Source organism: Podospora anserina, chromosome 1, assembly GCF_000226545.1.
Source record: "Podospora anserina S mat+ genomic DNA chromosome 1, supercontig 1".
Lineage (NCBI taxonomy): Eukaryota > Fungi > Ascomycota > Sordariomycetes > Sordariales > Podosporaceae > Podospora > Podospora anserina.
The window spans coordinates 1191405-1211501 of NW_001914859.1; the positions used below are offsets into that span (position 1 = coordinate 1191405).

Genomic DNA, 20097 nt, shown 5'->3' on the forward strand with positions numbered 1-20097 from the left:
CAGAGCAAAAAATGAAGGGATCACAGAAGAATGAAGCAGGGAAAATGATAAGCAAAAAGAAGATGAATAGTCACCGGAGCAAGGAAACACACATATTATACAAAAAGAGCTTCAGCATACCATGTTCAACAACGTAACCCCACGCCACCAACAAACCATCCTCATACTCCAGGGTCCCAACAAACGCTCCTATTCCAGCCTTTGCTGCCTTGAGGGGTTCCACTGACTTCGGACCTGCGTGGCATACTGGCCGGGAGGAAAACCAAGCGGCCGCTCCCGCAGATGGCCATTGGTGGTTTGAACAGGTTGAAAGGTGAAGAGCAACCGACGAGTGAGGCTGATGAGGTTGCTAGCGCCTGTTAAAATGAAAAGGGGCTACAATGCCCGGCGGGTTGAGCTTGGTGCTGCTTTACCCTTGGTGACCGGGTGGCCAACGGACTTCATAATACACACTTAACAAGGAAGGATGGCGAAAGTAAGAGAGGAGGGAGCCTCAATCAGTGCCACGAGAACGAGAACAACCGAGGAGTCCCATGGATCCCTCTTCTGGATCATGTAACAGGAAAAAAGGCCCACGCCCTGTTGGTGACCTATCCACCTGCTTGCCTTCGGATCATAGAAGATGCCGGCATCCTCCTTACCCATTCCAGAAAGTTAATTAATCCCCCAACCCCCAAGCGACCCTTGATCAGTGAGGGGGCGGGAGATCGCCAAAACGTGGTATCAGCGTCACGTATTACCGACTTCCGACACAAACTCTCCAATACACCAGTAATAACACCCCAAACTGTTTTGTTCACCAACAAAGCCCCCCACACAAAAAACAGTTCATCCCATGACGATACCTAGTTGCCGAGAACATGGGTCGATGCGGCACCGGTAGGGTTACACAAGGGTAAACCCACGACAGAGAAGCTGAACCTGGTTCCCGGTTGGCTGCGGAAAGACCGTGCCGTTGGGATACAACTTGCATCGCTTCCCGGGAGTGTCAGCTTCCGGCGTGCGCCACAATTATCTTGCAGATGGAAGCTTGAACATCCGGGCGGGAAGCTGGTCGAATGAGAGAGCTCGTTGGTTCTTCAACTGGGCTTAGCTGCATATGTAAATCTAACCACCATCATCACATTGTCAGCGTTGCATCATGGGCAAAAAAATGATGGAGACTTCAACGTGACACAAAAATCCTAGTTGAAGATAGAAAAGCATGCCAAAATAGGCAATACGTCTCGATAGATAGTTTGACACGCCTAGGAACAATTATTGAACACCAAATCCAGTGAGTTGAAGGCCTGTAACCATGGCGAAAAGGCGTTCAATGATAGTATACATGTGTTAAAAGATGGTTGGAAAGCATGTGGACATGGTGAAAATGCATTCAATATATATTATAATGTGTTCAAAGATAGTCGAAGCGCGTTAAAAGATAATGATCAGGCCTCGTCAATAGGCCCCAGACGAGTTGATCAATGTCTTGCTGGGGGTTTAGTCGAATGGGAGCTTGTTGGTTTCTCTAATGATAGACGAAAACAGTTCAGACGAAGAGTGAGAGGACCGACCACCTTGAATGACTATATGTTCATTGGCCGAATAGACTGTAGTAATCCAATTAACACGTCTCACTAATTATTCTTCTCATCTTTTGGCTCTGGTGGAGTAAACATCCACTGAAGAGCGCTAATGTTCTTTTCTTCCCTGGGTATATTGATGCCCCACCTCCCCGAAGTGATATTCCGGCGTGCCTCCTCGCGAGCTCTGTTAATGTCACGGCCAAGAGCACGAGAGATAGTGCCGCCGCGAACGGCTGGTCGAGAAGAAATTGATGTTGAGAAGAAATCGATGAAATAGAAAGGTTGAGAGTTTGTCGGTAGGTACGGTAAGATGGGTCTATTACGGATCGGGCTTTGCCAGCGATAAACTTTGGCAGACAGGCCAAGTAGCTGCTCTGAACAAACTATAAACTGACACGCTCCTCCCGAAATTACAGGCATTGCAAGCAAGTAAAACGTATCATTATTGTGGACTTCCACCCTTTTTAAAGAGAAAAAGGGGCTTGGAAGGAAACTTTTAGGCCTTTAAAGATAGTTCATATGCCTTTGAGGATATTTGATAGGCCTATCAATTCTTCTTTGAGGCATAGTTCACAAAATAATGCGTGTTGACTTACTTGTGCTGTGCCAATTACTTTGCGGAGAAGGTGACTGGGTAAAAGTTCAACACGCCACTCTCCGGTATCAAAAGCTGTTGAACCTTTCAAACAATTCAATATTTCGTTCTATCAAAATTGGCCATCCTATACACGTTTTTAGCTTTACAACCTTGCAGTAAGCGTCGAACTATTTTGCAAGATACCAAAAAGGCCTCTGCTCCCTTTTTACCCCCCTTTTTTATCACAAGCCAACACTAACACCGCCCGTTACCAAGGAGGACAACAAATGGAAAACGTGGTTTCGCAGAACCAAAAACTGGGATATTGGTTGTTGCCGTAGTCGTAGGGGGTTGCTATACAGGGAACAAATAAAACAAAACGAGCCCCCGCTCTTCTTTCCTCAAAGCCTCGGGTCCCAAAAGCACAATCTCTACTCCTTCTCCCGATTAAGCCTTCCACAGTCTCTTGATGGTCTCGGTGATGCCGACATCGCTGGTCTCGTACTCGTAGAGGGCAAGGCCGACAACGACGGTGGCGGCGTTGAGGCCCCAGATGGCAGCCTTGCGGGCCCGAGGTGTTCTGTATTGGGGAACGTAATCGACGATGATGTTCTGGAAGCCGGTGTGAGAGTGGATGAGGAGGGTGGCGCACAGGACGGCATCCATGGTGGGGTTGAGAGAGCCGGCGGCGAAAGGAGCGACGGTAAGGGGGATCAGGGACGCAGCGACGAGACGGTCAAAGGTCCAGTGGTAGGAGCCGTGCGAGGGAGAAGGGGGCGGTACGGGGGCAGCATCGTTGACTGTATGGGTTAGTTGGTGTCCTCACAAAGACATATATAGTGCCGTATATTCGTCGATTCCGGCCCCATCTCGGTTTAAGAAGATGCGCTCGTACCTGTGCCAACAACACGCTCTGCAACAAAATGTTAGTAAATAAAGCCCCGAACCAAAACGTGAGTAGGAAAACGCACGGGGAAGAGGGGGGAGGAGGTCCCTCTTGGCGGTAGTGTGGAAAGCAGCACGCGCGATGATGCTGTTCTGGAGAGCAGGCTTTGTCGCAACCTGGCGCAGCAGGGAAGAGCGGGCGATGGAGGCCATGATGACTGAAAGGTGGACGGCAACCAATTGATTCGACTAAAAAACTGACTGGCTGGGTAGACGACGCCGGGACTGGGACGGCTTGGGCGGGCTTTGAAGACGACGACGACGACGGCGACAACGAACTCGGAACGACGGAGACACAGGCCTGCGAAAATGGTTGCCGAATGTCCAATGCCAACTGAATGATCCCTCGGCAATCGGGACCTCTCTCTGCCAATCGTCTTGTCGTTGATGTCAGCCGAAGAACCCCACCTGGGTTCCGCTTCAAGCCAAGCTTCGGGTCGGACCGGATTTTCTAGACCCCGAGCAGCACCCCTCCAGACGTCACTGTCACAAGCCCAGAGCGGGCCCAGTGCAGGGGACCCTGTTCTGGGTGGGAGGTGGCCCGAGCTTTTGGCCCAAAATTTCGAGCTTGGAGCCCGCGACAGCGTCCATCGAGACGTCTGGCGGGTCTTGAATCTAGACGTTTCACTCAACATATCGACATATTACACGAGCTCTCACCCTTTTTCAGCAGGTCAAGGTGCCAGATCAGATCTTCGTAGGACTTCGTTGGCGGTAAAGCAACTTCACCACATTCAGCCGCCGTAATGGCGTTCGGAAAAGGAGCGCTCATGAGCATGAGCAGAGGCTCCGTCTGCCGGAGATGCCTGTTAACGATGAAGTCCATGGCTGGTGGAGGACCAACATCAACATACGCTCAACAACGCGGCAAAAAGACATGGCACGGCCCCAAGTACCAGGCGAAGATTGACCAGGCACAGGCTGATTGGGAAGAGCGGGCTGAAAAGATCAAGAAGGGGGAGATTCAACACACATGGGATATGTTTGTTGAGAGAGGCTATGTGAAGGACACAGCTGGGTAGGTCTACAAAGTCTGGCGCTGAGGTAAACTTGAAGAGCACTGTTTTCCGGAGCAGATTGGCTGACTTCAACTTGGGAGAAAGATCTCATGAAACTATTCGCAAACTGATGCTTCACAAACGGATTGGCGCCTACACTGGCATTGACCCAACGGCGCCCTCTCTACACATTGGCCATTTGCTCCCGCTCATGCCGATTTTCTGGATGTATATGCACGGTTACGCTGGTTACACTCTGATCGGTGGCGCGACGGCCAAGATTGGCGACCCTACTGACCGGTTGGTCAGCCGCACGCCTCTCAAAAGGACCGACCTCACCATGAATTTGACCAAGATACACTACCAACTCAAGGCCCTCTGGATGAATGTGGAAGAACAGGCAAGGAGGCGGGGCTTCGAGAAGGATTGGGCATGGAAACGGGCTGTTGTGAACAACTCTACATGGTGGAACTCGCTTCCTCTGATCGAGGTTCTCAAGAGGTTAGGGGATAGTATGAGAATGGGTCCCTTGCTGTCCCGCGATACGTAAGTGTTGATTTCAGGCATTCATCGGCAGGCGCATTGCTGACCTTCTCTCACAGGGTCAAGAACAAAATGTCGAAAGGCGATGGCATGTCCTTCTCAGAATTCACCTACCCGCTCATGCAAGGTTGGGATTGGTGGCATATGTATCAGGCAAATGGAATCCAGATGCAGATCGGTGGCTCCGACCAGTACGGAAACATCGTGACCGGCGTCGAGACGGTGAAAGTCGTCCGTGATAACGAGCCAGATCCGGCGAAAAAAATTGAAGGTGGTCCCTTCAACGATCCGGTCGGCTTCACCGTCCCCCTCTTAACAGACTCAGCCGGTGTCAAGTTTGGAAAGAGCGCCGGCAATGCCGTTTGGCTTGACAAGTTCCAGACTTCCGAGTTCGACCTTTACGGTTACTTTGTGCGGCGATCCGATCAAGAGGTCGAGAAGCTTCTCAAGCTCTTCACCTTCCTGCCTATGGAGAATATCAACGAGGCCATGAAGATCCACAGCGAGAACCCCGCCCGACGAGTTGCTCAACATCTGCTGGCCTTTGAGGTAGTCGGCTTGGTGCACGGCATGAACGCGGCGCATAGGACCGCCTTGAACCACCAGGCCAGGTACGGAAAGCAAATCGACATCCCCGGCGTCACGCTCAGGATGCCCAAGGCAGCAACCGAGGACACGCCACCCTCCATTCTAGACGCCCCCAAGATGGACATGCAACTGCCCGAATCTCTCATCATGGGCAAATCCATCGGCCGCATCCTCTACGCCGCAGGCCTCGCAAAGAGCGCCTCAGAAGGCCACCGCCTCGCCACCCAGCAAGGTGCCTACATTGGCGCCATGCCTGGCCACAAGCGCACCGAGGACAACAAGGTGATGGACTACTCCCAGCTCAGCTTCACACCCATCAAGCTCTGGTTCCCCCAGGAGACGAGGAACTACCTCATCGACGGCAAATTGCTCATCCTCCGCAAGGGCAAGGTCCAGATTCGCGTCATTGAGATGGTCAGCGACGAGGAGTGGAAGGAGTCTGGTCAGACGTACCCTGGCGAGCCGGGGACCGGTGCGCTGCGCATGCTTCGCCAGCAGTTGAAGATGCTGAAGTCGGGGATGCTGACGCCGGACGAGGTCAAGGCCAACTTGAAGAACCATGTCGAGGAGGAGGCGCCGCCGCCTGGGTTTATGAAGTTTCCGGATCAGGACTCTTATGCTATTAGGAGGGCGACTCAGGAGCTGATGGATGAGATTCACCAGAAGGAGGTAGGGGGTGATTCGCCGAGGGAAGAGAGGAGGGAATGATGATGAGTTGTAGAGGGGGATAGCCATCGTGGATCTGGGTTTTCATCTGAGTTGTACGATATTGGCTTGTATTATATCAGATGCATTATACTCTATTGTAGATTTTCGTATGTGTGCACATGAACTGGGATGAAGAGTTGGAGGTAGAAACGTAGGTAGATAAAAAAGCTCCAATCCAAATACGTTTGCGGACCAAGATAAAAGAAAGATTGCTACTCCAAATAGGTAGGCCTCCTCGCTGCTAGACCTTCTCAGTATTTTCCCCCAGAGATTTCTGATCTTTTTTTCCGAAAGCCTACATCATCCCTTTGCCCGCATCATCAGCGATGGAGCACCGTCAAATCCCCCGCCGGCGCCCCCCTGAACCCCTTCAGCCGCTCCATCACCTCCGCGTCCGTCATGTCCATCTCGGTGATGATCTCATCAAAACAATGACACCCATCCGTGTACTTTTGCAGCGGATCCCTTCTCCCGCCTCCCCTAGCCGCGGCCTCCCGTTCAGTCAACCTCCTACTTTGACCCGTCGCTAACGAGGCTAGATACTGCTTCGACACCACATACTTGTGAACACGGTACAAACAACCTTTTATCACACCAAACTGCACCAACCTCCGGACGTCGACGTATCTGAGGACGTCTATCCCGGCGTCCATGTGCATTTTTAGCCACTCCATTACTGTTTTTGAGGGGGCAAAGGTGGTCATTAGTTTGATGAGCAGATAATTTGGTAGGCGGTGGTCTCGTTCGATGGAGAGGAGGGAGGAGGAGGAGGATGGGTTGTGGAAGGGGGAGGTGGGGTGGTGGGAGTGAGTTTCTGGAGACAAATTGCTGGGGGAGGTGGAGAGGTGGTGGGAGGAGGATCGAGGGGTGGTGGAGAAGGAGTTCAGGGCGAAGGAGTTGTTGTTGAGGGTGGTGGTTGACGACGACCTGGGGTTGGAATACTTGTCATTGTCGTTGGAATTAATTCTCAGTGCGCCCACGCAGACGTAATTGGCGCATTCATCTACGATGCCGTCGACGTTGGCGATGAAATCGTGGATTCCGGGGCGGGGGGCGTAGCAGGCGGAGAAGAAGAACATGTCGAGGAGGAGGATGGTGTCGTAGTAGAGGAGGTGGCGGAGGGCGAGTTGGGTTAGTTCTAGGGAGACGTCTGCTTGGAAGGCGATTCGGCGGACGTCGGAGACGCCGTCGATGTGGGCGATTACCTTTTGGAGGGTCAGGTCCCAGGTTGGGTCGACGATGTCGGCGAGTTTCATTTTTGCTACTGGGACGTGCCAGCTTTTGATTTCTGGTGGGTTGGGGTGGTAAGGGAAGAGCTTCATGTTGATGGTGTTGGCGTCGTCTTGTCGTTGTGTTAGTTGGAGGGTCATCAGAAGGGGGTGATTAGGCGGACATACCAACGGGGATCATGCACTCTCCATAATTATTCAAATCCTCCTTGATGATCTCCAACAAACTCTCAATCGGCCTCCTCGTCGAAAAGAAGCCCCCATCCCCATTCTTGTCCCTGCTTTCTCCCCACGCGCACTCTCCCTGGGCCTTAGTCTGGTCTTGGCTGAGATACCCGCTCTGCTTTTCCATTTCCGCAAAGGTAATCGCCAGCCGTCGAACAACCCTCTCATAAGGAACCTGATCGACATCGTGATCGACCACGAGACCAAAATTGAAGATGAACTCATTGCGGTGATACCGGGGGTCTGGGATAGAAACAGGGAAACCAAGGATAAGGTATTTGTTGTCTGGGTCGGTCACGGTGATGTACCTGTTGCGGAACGGCTCCCTAGGAATGATGTACTCGGACAGGACTGCAAAGTCAAATAATGGAGATTTTATGGCGGGTGTGGTTGTTGAGGTGCCAGGCGTCGTTGAGGAAGATGTGATGCTAGCATTGAGGTTGCTGATTGTTTGCGAGGGAACAGGAGCCGTATTTGGACCCGGGGTTGTGACTGGAACAATGCAGCCGGGCGGTGACTGAGCCACAATCTTTGTGCCTATTTGAATTTGTCAATCTCTGTTTTTTCTAAGCTGGAGGATATCGAGAAATACCTTCTTGGGGAAGGAAGCGGGCATAGAAAATACCCTGAATCATGGTGTTTCAATGGGTGTCGTCTGGAAGCCCCGCAATTCCCACCCGAGTTATGATTTGAAGAAGTTGAGTGTTGGCTGCTCGTGACTGCGCAAAACTCAAAAAGATATGATTTTGATGAGTCTAAGTGGTGAAATATGAGACCAATTCCTTACGTGCCGTAGACTGGGTGAAAGAACTCTGAAGTTCAAGTCAACCGATGAATGGGGATAGGGTTGAGGGGATGAAAGACACCGCACTTGATGAGTTGTGTCCGGTAGGAACCCTAACCCTTGCATGCCCCCTGGATTCATTCACTCGAAGCAGTTCACAATCATTGTCGTTGGTTACCACGCTTTGCATTCCATGATATATAGCCATTCAAGCACATAAATCTATCAATATCGCTTTTACTACCCAAATATTTTGATAACCACTTTTCCTATCCTCACCCCTATACGTCAGGCCTGCTGCTATGTGTAGGAGTGATATCTCTTCTCCCAAACCGTGCCCCTAAACCGCCAATATCCCTTCTGAAGAAGTTTCCGATATTCCTCAAATTTTCATTCATAGTGACACCTTCACCTGTTGCCGCCCCCACACCGGCTCTTTCTGCACTATCTCTGGCTGCAGTCAACAGCCTTTCACCAAGAGACGCGGCATCGAAACGAGTTTGCAGACCACCTGCGGCCAACCCCGCGGCAAGACCACTGCCACCTGCTGCGGTAGTACTTCCCAGTCCACCAGGGGTAGAGTTGAGAAGTGGTGTTAAAAGAGGAGAGCTCTGGACAAGCTTGCCTCCCGCCGCTGCAGGACCTTCCCGATGGATGGCGAACAGCTCAAGGAGATGTGCCTGGTCTGCTCTCCGCACACCCTTGAGCTCCAGAATCTTGCGGAAGTTGGTATCGGACCGGTCAGCGATGTGTATAAGATAGGCCTGAACGAGACCCTCTGGTGGTGAAGGGCGAACTTGTAGGGTTTTAAGCAACGGATCCATGCGGGTCATGGATGTGTTGACATGCTTTACGAATGAAGCGGGCGGTTGAGTCGAGGAGGATGCCGTGTGGAAGGACATGAGATTCTCCAACGACTTTGTCAGGACATACTTGTCCAAAAGCATCTGCTCGGCGCCAGTTTCGCAAACAGGCTTGCACTGGACCACATTGGTGATGTAGGCGTTGGCAAGATGGTCGACGAGATTGTCACAGAACGTGCGAGCATATTGTTGCTTCACAACAAGCGGCAATATCTCCTCGGCCTTGCTGTTGACATGTTTCAGGAGCTCGCTCACATAGGAGCTGTGATCCGAGACACTTTCCATGCGTGACCAGTTGGTGTTCCTCATCTCGCGCCAAGCGGACTCGCATTCTAACTCAACCTTGGCGACCAAAGCCAGGACGGAAGCGCCAGCAGCCCCCATGAAGGCATCTGACTGGTCAGAGAGGTCCACTCGAGATGTCATATCCGGGTCAATGCGCTTCTTGATAAATTCCTCCAGCTGATCAGTGTTGGTATGCCAGAAGTCCGCGGTGTTAAGTACAAGTATGATGTCCTCGATAGGTGGCCCTTGAGTTCCACCACGTTGGAGGAAGCCAAGGAGAACTTGCTGAGCATATTCGTCCAAGTACTTTGCTAACGTCTTCGTCAGGTCGAGCAGCCGCTCACCAGTGGATAGCTTGGCGCACTGGGATAGGGTGACCTTGTAAAAGTGGAATAATTCAATGGCTGATGGTATCACCGCCTGAGGCGAAAACTCCTCATCAGCCGGAATGAGGGGCTGTTGTTTGTACTTTGGTATCATGCTTGCCAATGCTCTGTCCTGCGACTCGACCCACAAACTCAGGTAGGGCTCGAATGCCGCAGATATTGACCCGTTGAAATTCTGTGCCCTGTCGTCTGCGGAACTGAGCGTATCAATGCTAGCCCTTGGCTCGTTCGCAAAGCGCCTTTCAAGGCCTTGCTCGAAGTCCATGGTTTCCTGCAGGCAGCTAAGTAGCAGGTTCACGTCGAGTTTGGGACCGTCGGGTCTCCGCATGCTCTTTTCCAAAATGCCTTTGAAGTCCTCCCTGGTCCCGTCGCAAAAGGACATGGCTAGCGTCTCATTGACGCGCCAATGGGGCGGGAAGATCACAGCGTGCTCTTCCTCGTGCGTCTTTAGGGTGCGTTTGAACCATGCATAGCGTCGCCCAATGTTGTCCAAGCTCCCGGCTTCATCGTTGCCTCTAAAGACCTGACGGTACTCGCGTAGCTCTGTATTGACATACCAAGTCACCAGTCGAGTCTTCGCATGATCGCCCAACGCATCCATAACGAGACAGGCCTCTACCAGAACCGCGCGACGGGCACCGACCTCTCCCTTCGCGAATGCTATCTCGAAATCCTCGCAGACTTGCTCCAAGAGCTCCCGCTGCAGCTCGCTGACGTTTCGGCTTAGCACGGCGATTTGTTCAATGCTCCGGTAGCTATTGAAGTGGCGCATGAGCTGCAAAACAGCTTGCAAAAGGCCAGCACACTCGCGGTACTGGCGGGTCCGAGCCAATCCTCGAAGTTGTTCGTAGGCGGTGGTCAACATCTGGAGCCGCTTGAGGGCAGTCATGCTGAGGGTTAGGTTGCGCTTGGTGCCATCCAAACGCTTAATGTCGGCCGTCATGGTGGTGATGTCGCGTTCGGTCTGTAGAGCTCTGCTTCGCACACTTTCAATGCGCTGGAATAGAGAGGCCAGTTCGGCCTGAGCCGACTGCATTCTTTCTAGCGAGGAGTCGGGGCCGTAGGCTTGCGCCGTTTCCAGCGAAGTAATGGACTTGGAGAGTTCATCTTTGTGTTTCTGAATCGTCGCGGATACGCTCGAGACCGACGATACAGTGGACGGGTGGGAGAATAGGAGGTTGAGATGTGCGATCGGATCGTAGTCCACTGATGAGTTGCCAGCCCAGTCCAACGTCAGTGACCATGTGTTCCCTGCATGCTCAAGCTAGTGGCGAATAGAATGGGCAATTACCTGAGTCTAGAGACAGAGAATCCGCGACGGTTATATTCATGGTGGCATCCAGGCCGCACCGGCTGTAAAGATGCCTTGCTGGAAGAGGAGACGTTTTGAGAGCCAGAAACTTGCTGCCGTGTCAGCCATGAAGAAGCATTCGTTATTAGGGAACGTCGCCGAGAGCTTGGGTAAGGTGGACACAGGCCATGCCAAGTAACGGCCGCCCGAAAAGCGGTCGCATTATAGTGACTAACCTAATCGAGTCATATCTAAGTGGTATTTCCAGACTCAAACAGGAGCCTTCTCCGCAAATGACACATTTGGAGATGGTACCAGTGGTTATACTTTCCTGTAGATAAATCAAAACAGTGATAGAACCCGTCTATGTCGTTAGGTGGCGTGTAACAGATTATATATAGATGTTGAGGTCAACGAATTTTAAATCATTTCGAAGCTAGAGCGATAACTGAAAGTCTTGGCGCGACCCACACTGTTGCGCAACTGGAGCTGAAGCTGTCTGCTGCTGCCCTGACCTTCAACTGCTATCTACCCAGCTTCAACAAACCATCATCTACAACCGCGACAGTTTCAACAGCAGGAAATATTGCAACCCCAGAGCTAACAGGATGCAACGTCCGACATCATGGATTCATCTGTCGCAGCATCCACGCTGACGAGGCAACGCATTAGTGTGGCCTTATTCTCGCTCGCGGCTACAGCAACAGTCGGCTTATACTGCTACCGGTTATACAACCCACAACCCGAACCGAGTGGTCGACTGCACAGGAGCAACGCCGTTCGACATCGCAGACGTTCTGTGAGCACCCCCGTAGCCGCTGAACCGCCAGGTCGCGCCCAATCCGAGGCGTCCTACACGTCGGCTGAATCCCATGCCGACGAGAACGCTGATATCGACACCACAGTTCGACCCTTGGCCGATGGCGAGACGGTCGCCGACGATGCCCAGGAGCTCGATGATAACTGGTATGATGACGATCAAAATCAATATGGTCCCCAGGCACGAGCCGGTCAAAATATCGTGAGCTTGCTATTTCGAGTCTCCGAGGACAACGCCCGGCGCAGCGCCTATGTTCACCGAGGCTGCCAGTGCAACGGGTGCGGCATTGTCCCGATTCGTGGCATCCGCTACCGCTGCGCCAACTGTGCCGATTTCGACCTCTGCGAGACATGCGAATCCCAAGGCCTTCACACCAAGACGCACATCTTCTACAAGATCAGGATCCCGGCCCCGCGCCTCGGTCCTCGCCAGCTTCAACCCGTGTGGTACCCTGGAGACCCCGAGAACTGCCTGAGACTGCTTCCTAAGAGATTGATGGCCAAGCTGTCCAAGGAAACCGGGTTCGAACGCCCAGAGTTGGAAGCTCTCTGGGAACAATGGACGTTCATGGCCAACACGGAATGGAAGGAGGATCCGGATGAGCTGTGCTTGGCTATGGACCGCAAGACCTTTGAGCGATATCTCGTACCCTCAGGAGACAGACAGCCTATTCCGAATTTGCTACACGACCGGATGTTTGCCTTCTATGACGACAATAATGACGACCTCATCGGCTTCTCTGAATTTCTCCGCGGCACATCCTACAGGAAAAGAAAAAACAGGCTCAGGAAGATCTTTGACGGATACGATGTGGATAACGACGGTTTCGTGAGCCGCCGAGACTTCCTACGCTTGTTCCGCGCTTATTACGTGCTCTTCAAGCAGATGCACAGGGACATTCTGGAAGGGCTGGACGATCAGGTCATGAGTTCGACTGAGGTCCAACAGCTAGGAACAAGCAGAGCACCGTTGAGCAGTCTTTTTGGCCGCGAAGGCATTTTCCAGCCGCCCGAAACCGATCGCCCCTTGGAAGGAAAGGTTGTCAACGAAAGCCTGGGCGAAGTTCACATTGCGGACGGAAACCCCCGGGCTGTGGCAACGGATTCACCTGATGTTTCCGACCGACAGTCAGTTTTGAATGACTTGTTCGCAAAGCAAACCCAGACCCAGGAAAGCCTGTTTGTTCTGGCTGATAGTAGGCCATCGGCGAACAGAGAAAGCGGCATCGAATACCTGAACGCTCTCTTGAACCCACCAACCCGGACCAGCGAGCTACCGACTATTATAGTGGGGGAGTCGCCGCGCGGTGACCAGTTGATGCTTGTTATGAACGGCCCACAAGCTCACATGACAAATGGTGATGGTCAAGACGGCGGGGCCAGCGAGCAAACACCTCACCGAGTCGAGAATGGCGCTTCCCCACCCGGTGAGGAGGCCAGTGATAACTCCAGGGAGGGCGAAGGACGCGCCGGGGACCGTCACTCCACTCGCGTTCCCTATATTGCCACCTCTAACCGGCGTGTAAGGGTTGAAGCACGAAAAAAGCTATTTGATCGTTGGAAGAAGCGGCAGTTTTACTTGGATGAAGAGGAAGGTGCTATGGCTCCTGACGGCTGGCCTGAAAGCCTTGACGTCTTGGCACTGGCGAATTCGTCAATAGAAAGCTCAAAGGCTCCTCAACAGCCTCCTTTCTCGCGGTCACGATCTTCATCTAAAGTGCGATTCGCTGATGATGATGATGAGTATGACCATGGCTACGATACTGATGCGAGATCCAACATCTCCAATTCTTCACGGAGTATACCAGAAAGATGGGGCGGAATGGAAATCCCTGATGCCGAAAGAGACGTGGGCAAGGAAATCTTTTACCAAGTCATTCAGCAGGCGTTCAACGAAATACTCGATACCCTCTTCAAACGCAAGGAGGACCTTGCGATAAAGGCGGCGGAAACCAAGGAGGCGCGCGACAAATGGAGACCGTCCTTTACATCCATCAATCTCAAAGAGGTCGACAGGAACAAGCAGAAAGTTACCAAGAAGTGTAAGCCTGCTGAGCTGTCCTTGGAAGAGCTTCTTGCTGCTAGCGGGTACAGCGTTGACCAGAGCGAGGGGGATGGAACCACTCTGGTGGGTTCAGCCTCTGAGATTGTGCCGGACGAGTTGCCTGTTCTGCCATCTGAGGAGCCTGCGGAAATATCAGCATTATCATCAGAGGCGGCTTCTCATCGCGATCCAACCATGCCGCAATTTAGACCCAATGGCGATTCTGAATCCGAACCCGCCGTCGAGACACCCTCTGACGAGGACCCTACCCCGGTCGACAGAACCGCGGTGAAGGCGGAAAAATCCAAGAAGAAGGCCAGCAAGAAGAATGGATCGGTGTCTCCGCCATCCTATGAACAGTTGGTGGAGTGGAAACGACTGGATCTGGCTGAGAAGGAGGCAAGCGATCGCGGTGGATGGGGCAGGCTCAGCTTCGAGGAATTTGAGAGTATCTACAAGGAGGAGGAAGCCAACGGTAGCCGGCTTGACTATCTGGCTACCTGGATCGACTTTTGCATCCCGTATCACTAGCAGTGGTGTTTTTATGACCCCCTCCATTTTCATATCGCCATGGCAAACTGGTTGGGGCCGGCCGCGTGGAGTTGACTGACCACTGGCGCGAATAATGGCTACGAGATGAGGAGTCAGTGAGCATTGTACGATGGCGTTGGTTATTGAGGCATAGCGGAAAATAAAAGCGCATTATGAATTAAGTGAAATTGATGCGATATTGTGTCGGTGTTATGTCTTCCTTGATGCTGATTTGGCAGATTGTTGTTTTTGTTTAGAGAGAACCTTTACGGAGCCCCCTATGTATCCAACCAACGCCGGCCCCACCCCCCCCTTCCCCCACTTTGTATATAATTTAACTACCTTGTGTTGTGAAGGATAATTACTAAGCGTAAAGAGGATTTAATAAGCCTTGAAAATAATTAAAAGGCCTTTAAAGATAATTAAAAAGCCTTCAAAGATAGTTTAAAGGCTGGTAAATTTCTTGAAAGGTCTTTTATTATATTATAGGCAGGACAAGTTAATAGGTATAGAAGGGGGCGCTGGTCAGACAAATAGGGGGCTCCGTAGAGGTTCTCTCTTTGTTTAAATGTTCTTTTCTGTGCTCCGTTCCGGAGCAGGGTATGAAGAACTCTCCTGAGCCTTTTTCTTTTTTTCTTCTTTTTTTTTTCTGTACAACGGGAAATGGGTTTTTTGTCTTTTTTTCATTTACTTTTCCTTCTTTTTTTCCTTCTTTTTTCCAACTTTACACCCAAGTGAAATTGATGGTCTTGCTGGTGGGTCATGAAGGAATGATGTGGCAAGCGCTCAGTCGCGGTTTCCCAAGTTCTCCTATAACGTGCTCCTTCCTTATATGTCTCTAGGAGGCCAGTGCCCGCTTGTTACCTGTTCCATGCCACTCCAGTTCTCAAAGCCCATGCTGTCGGGACCCCTCTTGTCCCTCCTCTCTCATCTTGACTCACGCTGCCACTCGCTGGCCTCTATTTCCGCGTTTTTATTCCTTATATCCTTCCTACCTGTCATTCTCTCCCATCATTACCTCTGAGATAGGTACACGCTTTCCTTTTTTTCTCAATGATTATTTTACCCTAACACACATTCCTTTTTTCTCCGAGCGAACCGCCACGATATCACTCCTCCCCCTCGTCACCTTCCTCCGACCTGACGCAAGGAGCGCTCATTTTTTCTCCCCCACTTCCTCCATCACCAGGGGGAAGAAGAAGAAGAAGAAGAAACGACCAATAATGGATCCCGACAACATATCCCTCCGGTCCAAGAAACGACTAATAACGGACTCGGGCAACATATCCCCCCGGACCCGGTCCAAGAAACGACCAGTAACGGACTCTGGCAACGAATCCCCTCATTCCGAGCCTAATCCCCAGCGGAACCCGTGGAATACCGAACGAGATGACGAATCATCGACCATTGTCCGGCCGCCGAACCCGAGAAGGGAGAGATATCATTCTGTGTCGAATAGACGGAAAGAAGGGGAGAATTCCTCGTCTGGGGCGTGGTCACACAAGGCTGAGCCGCCTTCTGCGCCGTCGGAGAGGGCGATGAGTGATGGTGGTGGTGATGGGCAGCATGGGGGTGGTGGGAGGAGGGAGCAGGATGATGGTGCTTCGACTTATACGCAGAGATTGTACGATCATGTTATTGGGGAGAGGTTTACGCCTTCGAGGACGGGGCATCATCATCGGAGTCGGACGCCGAGGCCGGCGATTGTCATGACTGGGCCGGGTGGGGAACAAGAGGAGTGGCGTTATGAGGAGGATGATAGGTTTGAGAATGTGGAGTTGGGGGGAGGGGAGGGGTTTGTGATGGAGGAGAGTAACTCGCCTGGCAGGGGGGAAGGGGGGAGGAGGAGGAGGAGGAAGTATTACAGCTCGTTTAGTTGGTGGAAGGAGGAGTATGTTTATGCTGGGTTGAGTGTGGTTGCTGTGGTGGGGCTGGCCGGGTTCTTGAGGACGTATGATGGGCAGGTTTTGCCGCAGGAATTTGGGTGGTCCGGTATAAGCTTTGAGACGGGGGTTGTTGCGTTGGTGACGGCGATGAGATTGTGTATGGATGCGTATGTTGGGTCAGCCATCAGCCAGGGGGCGTGGTTGTGGGTGAGTGAGAGTGCGCAGATGAGGAGGAAGGGTGGGGAGGATGGAAGGTGCGGAGCAAAGTTGGAGGATTTTGGGAAGTTTGATGCTGCGAGTAGGGGGTTAAGGGGGGCAATAAAGCTGATTTGGAGGTTGAAGGGGAGGTTTGTAGGCCCGGTGTGACGGAATTGCTTGCGGTGCTGACATGGGGATATAGGCACCTTGGATGCGTTGGAGCAGCCATTGCCATTCTTGGGGTTGGGTTTGAGACCTTCAGTCAGGAAATGGTCAGCTTTGAACAGCAGCCGAGGCATCTAGACAATGGAACGTTGAGTCCGGCACCAGCACCGGCTAGGTCAGAGGTTTAGGACACTTATCTACACCGAGGGTTCATTGGTGGTAAGCATGTTCATCTGCTCCAGAGAAGTTTGCCGGCTTACAAAAACTATAGATACGTCTCTGTCTTTATCGACAAAAGCGGCTGTCTATGCCGGAATTATCTCCACAGAGGTGAGTCTTCAACTTGGTAGGGTCGACCAGATAACTAAGTATCAAGGTCAGATTCCCATGATTCCAGTATCCTGCGGGACTGCCAATTGCTCGTGGCCTATCATACCTACACTAGCCAGCTGTGGCGACTGTGTCAATGCCGAGATATATACCAAGTGCAACAAAACAGCCAATACTTGCACCTACACAACTGGCTCTGGGACGTCAATCGTAAATTCGATGGACCCGGGGGAACGAAGCATATTCAAGGTCGCACCAACCAACGGGACCGTCCACAAGATCTCCTCGACTTCCCGGGCTTACTACTCGGTGTTTGACTTTCTCTCTGTAACACAAACAGAAGAGACTGGGTTGCTTCTGGCTGGTTCAGAATGCGCTCTGTGGTTCTGCGTAGAGGGCCTCAAGATCTGGGTAGAGGACGGCAAGCAGAACCAAACCCGCGTTGCCAACCACTCCCTTACCTCGTTGACAATGACCAGTGCCGCCCATGGGTCAGAGCACGTCTTTATCAACATTCCTCCCAGTCTCAACACAGACAATGCCACAAAATACGTCGTCACGCGCGAGGCCATGCTCGCCCTGCGTAACTTCATGTCGTCCATCACGATGGGCACAGTCACCACGACCCTCAACACGCTTGATTCGTCATCAGACTGGGTAGAAGCCATGTGGAACGCCACCACGGGCGATTTAAATCAGTGGATCAACACCTTTGCCGCCAGCCTGACGAACGAATTCCGGCTTCATGGAGCGGTGACACAGACGACGAAGAAACGATACGATGGAGACGCCACGCAGATGACGCCAGTGGTGAAGGTGAGGTGGTACTGGCTGATGTACCCTGCCTTTATGATACTACTGAGCATCTACTTTTTGTTTCACACCGTTCTGGCGTGCTCGATGGCTGGAGTCAGGGCGTGGAAGGGAGAGGTGCTGCCGCTGTTGTTTTGCAGGGTGGATGAGGGGTTGTATGAACGAGGCAGGGCTGGGTTGGAGATTCCAGGCGGGTTGGAGAAGAGGGTTGCGGGGGAGAATGTGGCGATGTACAGGAGTGCGGAGGATGGCGGGTGGGGGTTTAGGACTGTGGAGCATGGGGAGTGGGCTGAGGAGGTGAGCGTAGAGGGAGAGAAGAAGTAGATTTTGAGATTGAAGATTGATGACTAGACAAATTTGAATCAAACAGATCGCTCCTTGAAGATTGCTGATGGTTGTATTGCTGTTGCGGTGTTGATGTTGGATTTGTGATGGGTGGTTGAAAGTGGATACTGCTGAGCCTGCTGTGGAAACGAAAAGGGGCAAAAGGGGTGGTTCTTCACGATGTAAACAGTGCGCACGGACCAACAGACTTTGATTATCAGGGATACATACATTTTCACAACACTATTTACAGAGAATGAGATACATGTAGCTCAAAGTGGTTCTAATCAGTCTGAGGGGGCTCATGTAAGAGTACTACACTCGTGAGCTGGGCATCTCTCTTCAGCAGCCGGTTATGTCTCGTGGGCGGAATGAGCCGGGCATCCGTTCCGGCGCTCGTTGATTGGGCTGCTCGTAGCGTGGCTTTTCAACAAGATATGGGGCATGATGATGACAACTGTGTGTGCGCATGTTTTGCGATCACCGAGTTGCATTCGGCTGGAAGAAATCAAGATTGTTCAGGGGGAAGAGTGTGAAAGTACTTTCAGGTCAACGTGACATGGTGGTACTTTGAGGAGATCTCGAACTGTCTGGACTCTACAGGGACAAGGTATCTATCTTCTTCGGCTCATACTGCTTTGGACGGTTCGAAGTGGCGTTATGGTTTGGATAGTCTGGTACTCCGCAGCGGAGATGGGGATGTCGCCTCTCACCGGCGTCGTTAGTGATAAGGCACTTTGCAGGCTTTTGGTTTCGGGGAATCCTTGCTACTGGGTTACTTGAGAATGGAAGAATGAAACTGAGCTGGGAGACCGCGAGATCGTGAGATACACCAGAGGGCATAGAGGTGCAACAGGACTCGGAGTCTTCCCTCAATTGATTGACAGGGCACAGTGCGTCTGACACCGTTGCGGATGTGGCGCTAGTGTTGATGGTGACCGGCTCATTCTTTGCTCGACCTCGCCGGCGGCTAACTGCGGTGATTTCCGTGGCTGTCCGAGGCGCAATGCCACGATATTTGGCCATGTCTGACCCCTGACAGGTCGATGGGTGCCGAGCAGCCGATTTCTTCTGTCTCATCTTGTTGAGCAGCTGCCGAGAGGGTGTGGGATGTGTTTAGATTGTGACTGGTGTGTTTGAGTGGTAGGTGAGTATGGTTGATCACCCGTTGAACCACGGAAAAGCCTCTCCGGGGAGGTGGAGTTGCACATCGATAACGGCAAGCGAAGGTTGACACCCTTCATTTGTTACCCACCAGGAGCCTGTACAAAAGATATTGTTGCGGGGTGGTACATTCAGACTGGCTGGGGAGAACAGGCAATCTAAGGGCCGTTGAGCATGATCAGACGGTATAGATGAGGGGTGTCGATGGTTTTTTTTTTTTTTGAAATGATAGCGTTTTTGAATCTTTATTCCATAGACTCGTTGAACTATCCATGGTTAGATGAGATATTTCAGGATTTCAGTTGATTGAGTGTCATGAGGAGAAACAATTCGAGGCAGTCGGAGCGCTGAGATGTGAGTGAGGCAAGAGCGAAGGCGCAGAGCACTTTGACCCACACCCCACAACAGTTTCATCCACACAGCCCAAGCTAAGGTAAGAAGCTTTGTTGGCAGCACAATGCCCTTTATCCAAGACCAAACACCACCGATTCCATCTTTCCGTTTCACTTCTGCCTTACACACAGCCGCTCGGATGACAAAGACCTCAGAGTCTCAACGAGGAGCCGTGGCGGTTATGCAACCAACCCACGCTACTCTCGCAGTTCTACCCGCTGCTCTACCACCAACGAGCAACTGAAAAGACGGCTCTTCTGACACAACAACCTGGATGGACAACACATTGTTTCTCAGTCCACTCCATCTCGCAATAGGCGGTCTACGTATGCAGAGCGGTTCTGTCCATAAGCATTATCTTTCCGAACTGGGATCCCTAGACTCACTTTATCGCTGTACAATCATATTCTGACAGATATACTATAGCTTTCTCATAATTA

General features: G+C 51.9%; 7 protein-coding genes across 7 annotated transcripts; 4 read left to right on the plus strand and 3 right to left on the minus strand.

Moving 5' to 3' along the window:
* Window positions 1-2592: 2592 nt before the first annotated feature.
* Window positions 2593-3243, minus strand: PODANS_1_3300 (uncharacterized protein; the record flags this gene model as incomplete). Its single annotated transcript, XM_001912490.1, has 3 exons — window positions 2593-2945; window positions 3041-3058; window positions 3117-3243. The coding sequence occupies 3 exons, from the start codon at window positions 3241-3243 to the stop codon at window positions 2593-2595; spliced, it is 498 nt and encodes a 165-aa protein (XP_001912525.1).
* Window positions 3244-3428: 185 nt separating this feature from the next.
* Window positions 3429-3545, plus strand: PODANS_1_3310 (uncharacterized protein; the record flags this gene model as incomplete). Its single annotated transcript, XM_001912491.1, has 1 exon — window positions 3429-3545. One exon carries the CDS (start codon window positions 3429-3431, stop codon window positions 3543-3545), a length of 117 nt encoding a protein of 38 aa, XP_001912526.1.
* A 315-nt stretch (window positions 3546-3860) lies between these two features.
* On the plus strand, window positions 3861-5927 carry PODANS_1_3320 (uncharacterized protein; the record flags this gene model as incomplete). The annotated part of the gene is made up of 3 exons (XM_001912492.1): window positions 3861-4108; window positions 4194-4634; window positions 4691-5927. The coding sequence occupies 3 exons, from the start codon at window positions 3861-3863 to the stop codon at window positions 5925-5927; spliced, it is 1926 nt and encodes a 641-aa protein (XP_001912527.1).
* A 320-nt stretch (window positions 5928-6247) lies between these two features.
* On the minus strand, window positions 6248-8016 carry PODANS_1_3330 (uncharacterized protein; the record flags this gene model as incomplete). The annotated part of the gene is made up of 3 exons (XM_001912493.1): window positions 6248-7269; window positions 7325-7918; window positions 7974-8016. The coding sequence occupies 3 exons, from the start codon at window positions 8014-8016 to the stop codon at window positions 6248-6250; spliced, it is 1659 nt and encodes a 552-aa protein (XP_001912528.1).
* Window positions 8017-8446: 430 nt separating this feature from the next.
* PODANS_1_3340 (uncharacterized protein) lies at window positions 8447-11030 on the minus strand (the record flags this gene model as incomplete). The annotated part of the gene is made up of 2 exons (XM_001912494.1): window positions 8447-10950; window positions 10991-11030. The coding sequence occupies 2 exons, from the start codon at window positions 11028-11030 to the stop codon at window positions 8447-8449; spliced, it is 2544 nt and encodes an 847-aa protein (XP_001912529.1).
* Window positions 11031-11615: 585 nt separating this feature from the next.
* Window positions 11616-14384, plus strand: PODANS_1_3350 (uncharacterized protein; the record flags this gene model as incomplete). The annotated part of the gene is made up of 1 exon (XM_001912495.1): window positions 11616-14384. One exon carries the CDS (start codon window positions 11616-11618, stop codon window positions 14382-14384), a length of 2769 nt encoding a protein of 922 aa, XP_001912530.1.
* A 2474-nt stretch (window positions 14385-16858) lies between these two features.
* On the plus strand, window positions 16859-18100 carry PODANS_1_3360 (uncharacterized protein; the record flags this gene model as incomplete). Its single annotated transcript, XM_001912496.1, has 1 exon — window positions 16859-18100. One exon carries the CDS (start codon window positions 16859-16861, stop codon window positions 18098-18100), a length of 1242 nt encoding a protein of 413 aa, XP_001912531.1.
* Window positions 18101-20097: the final 1997 nt, after the last annotated feature.